At 44.4% G+C, this 12,036-nt stretch overlaps 1 protein-coding gene across 5 annotated transcripts in view; it reads left to right on the top strand.

The window, feature by feature from the left end:
* The window catches only part of LOC102917836 (calmegin), an 83,090-nt gene extending 73,253 nt beyond the window's left edge, over positions 1-9,837 (top strand). For 4 of the 5 annotated variants that reach the window (XM_076571912.1, XM_076571914.1, XM_076571913.1 and 1 more), the window contains 7 exons: positions 3,742-3,855; positions 3,959-4,109; positions 5,549-5,764; positions 6,615-6,740; positions 7,034-7,196; positions 8,530-8,627; positions 9,544-9,837. In XM_076571912.1, coding sequence (XP_076428027.1) covers positions 3,742-3,855; positions 3,959-4,109; positions 5,549-5,764; positions 6,615-6,740; positions 7,034-7,196; positions 8,530-8,627; positions 9,544-9,624 — 949 coding nt within the window. In that variant the 3' untranslated portion in view covers positions 9,625-9,837. Of the gene's footprint in view, positions 1-3,741; positions 3,856-3,958; positions 4,110-5,548; positions 5,765-6,614; positions 6,741-7,033; positions 7,197-8,526; positions 8,628-9,543 lie in introns of all 5 variants that reach the window. The other variant, XM_076571911.1, reaches the window with a different exon arrangement.
* Positions 9,838-12,036: the final 2,199 nt, after the last annotated feature.

Genomic DNA, 12,036 nt, shown 5'->3' with positions numbered 1-12,036 from the left:
TTCTATGGGTTCTGATGGACATACCGATGTCTACGGCATTTTCATCTTCCCAGGAGGACCTCACATCCTGCACCACATGAGACTTCCTTCTCTGTAGCTTGGCAAAGCACTGTGTAAAATGGACTCTTCTAGAATCTCTGCCTGTCCCCTGAGCCTGCCCTGTGCTGGCTCCTGCATCTGCAGCAGCTGCCCTGCGCGGGGAATATGTCGTCATCGGTCCATCCGTTCACAAATTGATGGAAAATTGCAGGATTTTCCAGTTTAGTGTAATTACAAGTAAATGTGTGGTCGACATTTACAGACAGAATTTCGGACGGACATAAATTTCTCTTATCAAGGATAAATGCCTAGGAATGGATTTGCTGGACCATTCAGGAAGTGTGTGTGTGTGTGTGTGTGTGTGTGTGTGTGTGTGTGTGTGTGTGTACTGGTGAGAAGCTGTGAGCCTTTCCTGAGGCCTTGTTATTTTGCACCCCACCAGCCTCACACAAGGTTTTCAGCCGCTTTACATTTACAGAGTTCTATTTCTGTTTTTCTTTTGGCCATTCTGAAAAGTCTGCAGTGGAATTCTGTCTGAACTCACATTTCCCTAATCTTGCTCAGTGTGTGGCTTTTACTGCCATTTATATCACTTCTTTGCTGAAATACCGTTTTAGGTTTGTCAAATGTTTTTAGAAATTTCTTATTACTTTATTTTGTGTGCTTGTGTGTATGTGGTGCCTGCCCCACAATGACTGTGTGAAAGTTAGGACAACCCGAGGTAGTTGGTTCTCTCCTTCTATCATGCAGGTCTTGGGGGTTGAACTCAGGTCCACTGTTTGGCCGCAAGCACCTTTACCCACTGAGACATCTGGCTAGCCCTAAAGTGGGTTTCTTGCAGGCAACATGCACTTGGTTCATTCTTCTCTGCTTTCAATGAGTTCTCCCAGCTGTTTTGTGTCTGAAACGTATTTGTATCAGCATAGTTTTTGAAGGGTATTTTCACTAACAACTAAGCACCGCTGGGTGCTGTCTCTGAGAATGCATCCATTTTTGTTTTTGTTTTTGTTTTGAGGCCAGCAGTTCATAATGGCGGGTGGATGATCCCTGCCTAGTGGGCCACTGTTTTCAATTTTAAGGTATTTTCCCACACTACCAGTTTTCAGCGGTGCAGTTTTGCTGTGTTCTGATGTGGATTTCTTTGTCCTCGTGATTGTATTTCTCCAGTTCAGTTCTTTGCTCGTCTTAGAATGTGGACGCGCCATTTGTGTGTCGTGCAGATTGGCTGCTGCTTCACCGAGCATCCTGATCGCTCCCTACATGTATGTTCCACTGCTTGTGTTGTCTCGTGTTTTTTTCTGGGTCTTTGAAAAGTCATTCCCATTTCCTCCAGTCACTTGTTTGTAAACATTGGTGTGACCACCTGTCCAGAACACGGCATGTTGTTCTTAAGAAAACCCAACACGTCAATCCTGCTGATTCAGAGAGATACTGACGGTAGCGGGGCCTTTCCTCTCAGGCAAACTGCTTTACAGAGGGTAGGAGCAGCAGGCTGCGCTAATGGAATCATGTGATGTGTTCGGACTGCCAGAAACAGCAGTGCACCTCCATGCGAACCCACTCCAACTCAGATTTCTGTGCCCAGAAAGAGGACGTTACCCTCAAACTCAAGAAGCTGTAGATGACAGCTTCATGTTTGGTGAAATGTGTGAGACTTGTCTTAGGAGGCGCTAAAAGAAAGGCTGTCGAATGCCAGGATCCGGTTGCTGTGTGTGTTCAGAGACTGACTCTGAGGTCGGGTCAGCTGAGTTTGCGCATCAGCAGAATTGGGTTTAGTCTGTTTTGCAGCTTGAGGTGCATGTGGGAAGCCATGAATGAGCTGATGACGTCAAGATGTCCGCTTTTCCACAGAGGTGGTGTCTCTGTCATTCTCCTGTTCACCATGCTCATGCTCCTCAGGGTTTTCTTCCTAAGTCTGTGTTTCTTTTTAAATTAAAATACTAAAATTAAATATGGAGAGTTTATAATTTTTTTTTAAAATGGCATAGGAGGAATCTTTTTAAGTCTGACATAAATTAGAAAAATCATAAAATGTTAATAAATGCAGCCGCCTGAAAACATATGGTGTGTAAATGGAAAAAGGAACAGCAGCAGACATGTGTTAAAGGCCAGGCATCAAGTTAGAAACCTGTGGCGCAGCACTGGGAAAATATGAGTGGGGCGTCGGGGTGTCATAGCCTTGGCTACATAGAAAGTTCCAGGCTAGCATGGGTGACGTGAGACCCTGCCTAAATAAATAATAACCATATATTTAACAACCAATGCGGACTGGTGAGATGGCTCATCGGGTAACGGTGCCTGCCACTGGACCTGACTGATGGCCAGAATTCCACCCTGGAGCCCATGCAGAAGAGAGAACCAATTCTGCAGGTTAGCCTCTGACCTCCTGTGTGGTCGCAGGAAACACACACACACACACACAGAGACAGAGAGAGAGAGACAGAGACAGAGAGACAGAGAGACAGAGAGAGACAGAGAGAGACAGAGACAGAGAGACAGAGAGAGAAATAATAAATAAATAAATGTGAATTTTTTTTTTAACCTGAGAAAGTAGAAAGTGGAAAGATTATATTTTTATAGTACATAGCCAGCAAAGGGCCAGTTTCCTAATGTAAAAGAAACAGGCGTCCTAACGAAATAAGAATGGTTTGGAAAGGCACTGGCGCTGCCCTGTGCGCCTGGTTTGGGTGGAGATCCCTAACTCCTGGCTGTCGGGCAGGCTCTTCTGGCTGCATTTCTCGAGCAGCTCCTGTCTGACTTGACTCCCGCCAGGCTTGCCCTCTGAGCTCTGCTTCCAGCTTTCCAAGCTCTTTCCAGACCGAGTCTCCAGACTTTCCCAAGCCCTTCCCACATATGAACAACTTCCAAAGGCCTCTGAACCACACGGTCAGGGTTAGTCATGGAAATGACCGCATTCCTGGGTGCCGGGTTAGTCATGGAAATGACCTCATTCCTGGGTGCCGGGTTAGTCATGGAAATGACCGCATTCCTGGGTGCCAGTTTCTGTGTTAAATTTCCTTCACTGTGACAGAAAACACCCAGGAGTCAACACATAGGAAGAAAGACTTGGGCTCAGTTTCAGCATTTCATGCAAGGTGCCTGGCTCCATTGCTCCTGGGTGTGTTGTCAGGACACCTTGCAAAGGGCCATGTTAGAAACAAAGTTTCCCACATTGTAGCAGCCAGGAAGCAGAGAGGAATCACTTTATAACAAAATCCATTAAATTTGAAATCCATTAAGCTAGGAATCGGAAAACAGATTGATTCATTCATGAAACCAACGCCCTTATGATCCAGTCACCTCCTCAAGACCTCACTCTGAACTTGGCTGCACTGAGAACCAAACCTTCAACACATAAAATCCAAACCATATCAGCAGACATCTAGTACGTAATTTTTGCTGACTGAGCTTGAATGATAAAAGCAAGATTCAGCGTTCTATGTATGCAATGCTATCATTTATATTTAAAAAAAAAAGTGTGCATGGAACACAAGACCACATATGACAAGCAAATGAAGTGTGTGTGTGTGTGTGTGTGTGTGTGTGTGTGTGTGTGTGTGTTGGGGGTGTATGGTGTCATTAGTAGGCACACAAACCAAATGATAGGACAGGACATACTGCTGCAGAACCCTCTGGACATTTTGACCTGTGTATTTAAGAGCTTCCTAAAACAGTGAATACATTGTCATAATGTATTTACAGGGATGAAAATGAACCTGCCCAAATAGAAGACTCAAGTGCTGTTAAACCTGATGGCTGGCTTGATGATGAACCAAAGTTTATCCCCAATCCTAGTGCCAAGAAGCCTGATGATTGGTAAGCATTCTTCAATTCCAGGAAAGGTGTCAAGTGAATCCTGATTATCTACTAATTGTCACTACTGGAGGCTAATAGATTCCCTCTGCTCTAATAACTTCAGGAGTGATGACATGGATGGAGAATGGGAGGCACCACATATGCCCAATCCAGCCTGTCAGATTGGATGTGGCGAGTGGAAACCTCCTATGATAGATAACCCAAAATACAAAGGAGTCTGGAAACCGCCAATGATCAATAATCCTAGCTACCAGGTAATGACCACTGTCTCAGTTCTGTAATCAGGCGATCCTCACCAATGTTCTGTTAGCTTTTAGAAGTTTGATTTGTAGCTTATGAAGTCAAAGAAAGTCAACTAATTTAGGGTAGGTAAAGAAGAGGGGACACATGGATCTCCCTGGGATGGGGAAATGGATTTTACAGATGGACTGGGGGTGGGTGGGGACAGGAGTGGAGTGGTCAGGAGGGAGAAGGTGGTGTATAGGGAGAGAGTGCGGGGAGAGACTGCTGGAATTGGGGGACATTTGGGGTGATGTGGAAACCTAGTGTAGTGGAAACTTCCTGGAATTAATGAAGGCGATCCTATTAAGGACCCCTAGTAATGGGGATACGGAGTCTTAAATAGACATCTCTTGTCACCAGTGAGGCCTCCAGTGACAGGACTGAGTTGCATTCAATTGAATTGTTGGCCAAGGGGACCATGGAAATCCTTAAACAACCCCAACTGTTGCTAAGACAAATGGTTGCTCTCCAAAGACTGACAAGGGGGGGGGCATATTGCTAAAGACAACACCCACACAACTCATTGAACATGGAGAAGTCATCTTTTTGGTGCTGGTGGGGAGATGTACTTTGCTGGCTACTAAAAGAAAATCAAAGATACCAACCTAGCCACAAAACCTTTGACCTACAACCTGTCTTCCTGCAAAATATGCTGGGGCAATGGTGGCACAGAGCTTGTGGGAGTGGCCAGTCAATGTCTGACTTGACTTAAGGCCTGCTCCATGAGAAGGAACCCATACCCAGCACTGCTTGGGTAACCAAGAACCAGAGACTAGATAGTCCAGAGGCCTAGGGTATAACCAAACACTACTGGCCTTAAAAATAAAGTATCAATTTAAAAAAAAGAAAGAAAGAAAATGTAGCAGCCAGGTGGTGGTGCATGCCTTTAATCCCAGCACTTGAGAAGCAGAGAAAGGTGGATCTCTGAGAGTTCGAGCTTGGTCTACATGGTGAGTTCCAGGACAGCCAAGCAGCCAGGCTATATAGAGAAACCCTGTCTCATTCACAGCATTTATCACAAAGTGTGTGTGTGCGCGAGCGCGCGTGTGTGTGTGTGTGTGTGTGTGTGTGTGTGTGTGTGTGTGTGTGTGTGTGAGATGCCCTTCATCTTATTGTTTTTGAAAAAGTGTCTGTGATTGAACCTGGAGCTTTCTGATTCAAATAGACAGGCTGCCAGCAAACCCCAGGGTTGCCCTGGCCCGTCTCCTCAGGTCTTTGATTACAGGCCTCTCCTACAGTACCTACTTCCTAAATGGGGCTGAAGACTGACCTCGAACCCTCCTGCCTCACACAGGGGCAAGCACTTTACCAACTGAGCCGTCTCCCGTCCCTTAGGAAAGGTTTCTTCTGTTCCTTTTTGTTTGTTTAATGGCGTCACTTTAACATTGTCTTCATATGTTGTTCCTTCCAGGGAATCTGGAGTCCTCAGAAGATCCCTAACCCCGATTATTTTGAGGATGACCACCCATTCCTTCTGACTTCTTTCAGTGCTCTGGGCTTAGAGCTTTGGTCCATGACTCCCAACATCTACTTTGATAATTTTATCATCTGTTCAGAAAAGGAGGTGGCAGACCGCTGGGCCGAAGACGGCTGGGAACCGAAGATAATGGTGGCGAATGCTAACGAGGTACGGTGGTGACCGCGGGGTGCGCCCAGAGGCAGCGGCCACCCAGTGCCAAGGAGACGGACTTGCACACATTCTGCAGACAGACTCAGCTTTTCTGTGTAGACTATGGGGTAAACTCAGCGTGCACCTGAGTCCTATGTCCTTGTTTCATTTGTTAAATTACAGAAGCTCTAATGAGATTCAAAGCCTACTTGTGGCTTATAGCAATAGGAAATACTCCTTTGTGTTTTGATGATGGCAGTGCAAGCCTAAGGTTTAGCACTAAACTAAATGCATTTCAAGTGTTTTCACTAGAGAAATCCCGAGAACTCTAAAGCCCCCATGATTATTCATCTCTGCTGCAGTGTTGTACACTCCAGATAGCTGGCCTGTGAGCCTCCAGAAACTGTCTCCACCTCCCACCACACCATGGGGGCTCTGGTCATTGATGCAGGCCACTGCATCCAGCATTTTCTGCCTGTGCCAGGAACGGACCTGCGTGTTAGGCATCTTTATCTGCCAAACCATTCACCTACCCCCATTTGGTTTCTTTAGACACCTGATTGTCACAAGTAAAATATATTGTGACCTCAGATTTTATGTTACAAAAATAATATTCATGCACAAGGGCCACTTGTGGAATTGTTCATATAAAAAGAAAAAGAAAAAAACAATAATCCCCGGGTGATTTTATTAGTAAATTCTTTAAATAACAGAATGTCTTATCAAAGGGATCTTTTTCTTCTTTTTCATTTTTGGTGTGGATGTGTAGTATAGTGGTGTGTGGGGGTGGGGTGGGGTGGGGGGGTGGTATCAAATCTGTATTTCCCAGTGGAAGTTTGTAAAGGTTCTGTGCTGATCTCTCCCACAGCCCGGTATGCTCAAACAGCTAACCACAGCAGCAGAGGAGCACCCGTGGCTCTGGCTCATGTACCTTGTGATGGCTGGGTTGCCCATAGCATTAGTTACTTCGTTTTTTTGGCCAAGAAAAGTAAAGGTAAAGAAAACACACTTTTTCAACTTGGTTTTTCAGACTTGCTTGTGTTCCAGAGTTGTATAAATCAGGCAGTGTAATGAATCCAATATAGATGCAATGAATTCAGTTTCCTGTAAGATTTAATGAAAGTTTATTATGTACCTTGACAGTTAGTGCAAAAAATTGGTAGATAAATGGCATGATGAAGAGGACGCACATTGTCCATTTCAGTAATTGGTGTCTGTGCACTAAGAAAATAAAATAAAAATAGTGCTTTGCTTTTAGTAAAAACAGTTTTTGTTAAACTACCACAGAAAAAATATGAAGACACGGGTCCTAAGACAACTGACATATGTAAACCACAGACCAAGGCAGCTCTGGAACAAGGGGCAGAGGAGGAGAAGGCCCCAGAGAAGCCAGAAGATTTGGAAGAGGAAAAGCAGCCCAGTGACGGTGACATGGTCATTGTTGAAAAGGGTGAGGCTGTGCTGTGACTTGTGACAGACACTGTCCTGCTGGCGCTGACACATTTGAACCGCCAAGAGCAGGTGCCTGGCAGTGGGGATCGGCAGTCCTCTGAGAGGACAGCCCTTGAGCAGACAGTCTCCACTGCCTGTCCACAGCCACAGCCTCCTGGGCTTCGGAGACTCCTTGACTCTGAGAGTAGAGATGAGCTGCTGTTTACACACAATTGCTGTGTGACCAGACATACCCTCACCCCAGCTGGGGCACCCACAGTACCACAAGGTTCCCCCAAATCGAGCTAGTGCGTACCTGGGGTTCCTAACAGGCACACGGGTGACTCAAAGGCAGTGTGCATGTGTGCGCACATGTATGTCATGGACCACACATGGAAGTCAGAGGACAACTTGCAGGACTAAGTTCTTTAAAAAAAGAATGTGTGTGTCTGTGTGTATCTGAGTGTGTGTGTGTGTGTGTGTGTGTGTGTGTGTGTGTGTGTGTGTGTGAATTCTTTAGGTTGTAGGTTCTCAGCGCCTTTGTAACTTACTAGTGCTTTATGTTGGTGTGTCTGTCTAGAGGGTATTCACAAATAACTAATTTGTGAATACTTCAATATCAATGGGGCCTTATTTTAGAAGGCAGTTTCGCCTTTCCCCACTGTCCCACACTATGCATGTGGAAATACGTGTAGAAGGCAGAGGTGACATGTATCACCTTTCATTTCCTCAAACCTAATTTTTGGTAAAGTGAGTTTTTACTTTGTACTCTCTCAAGACATGCTCTCTATTCTGTGTGTGGAGGCCTTCTCCTCCTCTGCCTCTCTGTCCTTCTCCTCCTCTGCCTCTCTGTCCTCCTCCTCCTCTGCCTCTCTGTCCTTCTCCCCTGCCGCGCTCCCCACTTCCTCCCTGTCTTTTCATAATGACGGTGACAAAGTTGGAGATTTGGCTAAAGAGAATCCATAGGAGAATCAGTGGAGAAAAGGCAGATGGCAAGGCCCGCAGGGTACAAGATAATTCAGACAGCAAGCTGGGGACACAGGGGTCACCTCAGTGAAGACATGTCACTGAGTCATGCCTACCAGACAGCTGAGAATTATTTGGACTTTGTATATTGTATAATAATAATTTTAGAAATATGCCCTTTGCTTCAAAAAGATGGTTTTTTATAAGTGTAAAATAATAAGTATTTACAATTAGCTGGTTTTTTTTTTCTTTTCAGTTTTGAAGGGTAGAAGTTGCTTTTTAATTGTGGAATTTAAATTAATCTCCCTTAATTTTTCTTAAAACTTTTCAGTAGCAAAATCCTAACTCATGGGTCTCTGCCTTTAATAAAATCTGTATTCTAGTAGAGAAAGTTGGTGAACCGGAAGAGAAGAGAGAAGAACAGGAAACCATAGAAGGGCAGGAGGAAATGAACAAACTGAATAAATCTGGATCAGAGGACGAGGTAAGCCTCGTGACAGGAACAAGCTTCCACCATGCTTCCCCCGTTTTCTTGACTAAGTGCCTCCTGACATTTGAAAACAAACTGATAGAGAAGGCAGAAAAGCACTGTGACATGTTGTCATCCTGACATGTGATGGAGGCGCACTCCACCTGAGCTGCACACAATGGAAAAGCAGACCGCACTGGAAAAAATGACCGTAACTCTCTCGGTAAAGACAGACGAGGTCACGAGCGTTTAAAAGGCAGTCCTCCCGCTGAAAAGACTGTTGTCTCAACCCACCCTCTAGTCTTTTCACGTGTATATTTGTCAGTAAGCTAAACTATTTTTGAATCGCATAATTTGGAGAAATAACTTGGTGTGCTGCTGGGAGAACTGTGAAGTGACTTCAGCGGCGTCCTATCTCCATGCATGCATTTTGTTCTTAAAGTTTGCTGTTAGGTACAAACACATTCCGAAAGGTAAAGAAAGGAGAGAAAACTGTGAAGACATTATGTTTTCTTCCTCTCCTAATTTTTCTGGAAGCTTTTATTCCAGAAGTTCTGATCTCTGTAAAACGAGCTCAGGGTTCATTACTCACAGAAACAGTGTGTGAGCAGTTTAATCCCTCAGCAGGAATCACACAACTATTTCCTATGAGATCGAGACCATGTTCTGAGTCATAAATAAAACTTGCTGCAGGAGCAGGCAGTAGAGGTCTTTGCCACATGCTTATCTGATAAGCAGGGTTCTTTTGAAAATGTCATCAGGCCAGCTGTAAATGAATAAGACATCAAGGCAGCTTCATGAAGTACAGGAGCCTGTGTAACACAGCGTTGGGTGGCCAGAGCACACATTCGAAAGGACGAGAAAAAAGCATACTGCTGCCCACTAGTTAAGGTTATGTGAAAGGAACGTTTCCTCGTTCATTGTTTTCCAGATGAAAGAAGCCGACGAGAGCACAGGGTCTGGGGACGCACCAGTGAAGTCATTACGCAAGAGGAGGGTACGGAAGGACTGATGTGTGTCAAGTGTTTCAAATCCCCGAGACAGAGCTGGCATTCTGCAGTTAGCGTGCCCAAAAGGACAGTGAATCCACCTGCACAAACTCTTTCTAAATATCTAGCAATGTTACTTTTTCAGATACTTCTTTCTTTCTTTCTTTTTGTGGGGGGAAAGTAACTTTGAAGTTAACTGGTCTTTGAATTTAGAATAAAAGAAAAGTGGCACATTACATGAGATCCAAGAGATTAATATCCTTAGAAGTTACAGTTTTAATAGTTGGAAGATAGGTTTGGTTTTGTAGATCAAAATCACATGTAGCCATCACACCTGCTATTGGAAATGTCAACTATTGGACTTTCCATTTAAATGGCTATGGAAGAAGATACAGGTTAGTTTTATAATAAAATTCAAGTATGCTCTGTCGTACAGACTGAAGGTAACGGAGTTCCTGTGTGATCGTTTGATGCTGTTGGATGGGACCCACACTTACTTTGCCTATGTCACACTATGGTTAGGGTCAGTTCACGTAGAGATTCCTTGACGAGGTGCTGTGTTGACAGGCATGTCAACTGAACAAATGTTTAAGGGTCACTCATGCAATCACTGGGTAATATGCAAGCATATTCTATACGTGAACACAGATAACGGGCTTGTCAAAACCAAATAATGTACAGATTTTTGTTCAAGCTTTTGTAGCCACTTCATGCCCAAATGGCTTATCTCATTCATAAAACTGTGTGCACACACTGCTCTTGAAAATAAAATTTAAATATTTTTCTCATTTAATTTTTTTTTCAAGATAGGGTTTTTCTGTGTAGCTCTGACCATCCTGAAACTTGCTCCGTAGACCAGGCTGGCCTCAAATTCACACAGATCCGCCTGCCTCTGCCTCCTGAGTGCTGGGATTAAAGGCGTGCACCACTGCTCGACATTATTTTTCTCATTTAAATTATGACCCTCTCTATGAGTTATTACTGGAGAGGCTTCATTTATTATTGTAGGATTCTAATGGTTAAATCCAATTCTTTAGCTCTGTCCTTCTGCCATGATTTTCTGCTAACGAGGTCACATGTATTCTGAGTCTGTTGTCTGAAGTGGGTGCCCAGACAAGTCCCTTTTCCACAGTATTCCACCTACAATGTTTTATTGAAGAACATTTACACTTAAGTAACATGTGTCAGTCCTTTGAAGGGCCACTCAAGTCTACACAAGGACTAGAGGGTGACTTTAATACTGAGTCCCTGTGGAACTTTGATGAGTTGGGGTTTGTTTTGTAGACATGCACACCCCACCTTTCGGCAGCTCCTTTGGATAGGTTATGTTCAGAACTCACACACTGGAAATCCCCTTAGATGAGGAATTCCACCTCATCTCCCTAAAGGAGACTGAGCAGAGCCGGTGAGACTGTTTGCATCTTTCGGAGAGTTGTGGAGGTAGAGCGATTTTCCCCATGGCCGTGTTCTAACATTCATAAACTCTTGGGTGGATTTTTAACATGTATGCAGGTCCCCTGGAGACCCAGAGAAGGCATTGGATGTCTTGGAACTGGAGTTACAGAAGGTTGTGAGCTTCCATGTTGGTCCTGGGAACTAAACTTGGGTCCTCTGCAAGAGCAGCTCATGCTTAATGGCTGAGCCAGCTCTCCAGCCTCTGCTTCTTTTCCTTGAAAATACTCTTCAGCAAGGCTCACTTCCATTGGCCATTTCTCTAGGATGACATCAGTGTTGTTAGGATCAGTGTCAGTCTCCTTTGGAGGGACACAGTGGAAGTATTAGTGTGGGATGAGCCGCTGTGGTGGATTCAGTGTACCAGAGAATCTAGAATTCTCAAAACGGCTTCACTGGGCCAAGGGGTGGCACTGGGGGGTAAAAGTGCATGCCATGTGGGCAGGTGACTTGAGTCCAATCCAAGGATCTAAAAGTGGAAAGAGAAGGAGAGATCTGAGTTCCAAAGTGTCCTCTGAAGAGGCACACTCGTGAATGTGCGTGCATGCACACATGAGTGTAAAATTATTTTGTATACAGTAGAAACTGTTCAGAACAGTCAACACATAACTCACACTCTGGACACCCACCTGTGAGGTTCTTGTTCAGATTTTCGTTGTATGTTTTACCTTTAGCAAGATGTAAAGATGAGATATCAGCTGACAGACAATTTCTCTAAATCTGTTATATAAATAATTTATATAAAAATATTTCAAACCATCTCATTTATTCCCAAATCATATAGGTCCCATACTTTCCTATAGTATGAAGAGGTTAGGAAATGAAGCTGACTTCATTTTTTCCTACTGCTGTGATAAGACATGACCAAGGAAATTTACAAAAGAGTTTAATTTGGGTTTAGGGTTTCCGAGGATCACAGGCTATGATTTCAGGGCAAAGGCATGGCACCAGGATCAGCTGAAGTAGGAGGCAGAGAGCACACT

The sequence above is a fragment of the Peromyscus maniculatus genome, chromosome 5 (genome assembly GCF_049852395.1).
Source record: "Peromyscus maniculatus bairdii isolate BWxNUB_F1_BW_parent chromosome 5, HU_Pman_BW_mat_3.1, whole genome shotgun sequence".
NCBI lineage: Eukaryota > Metazoa > Chordata > Mammalia > Rodentia > Cricetidae > Peromyscus > Peromyscus maniculatus.
Note: the sequence above shows the minus strand (reverse complement) of the source record. Positions and strands in the feature narration are given on the sequence as shown.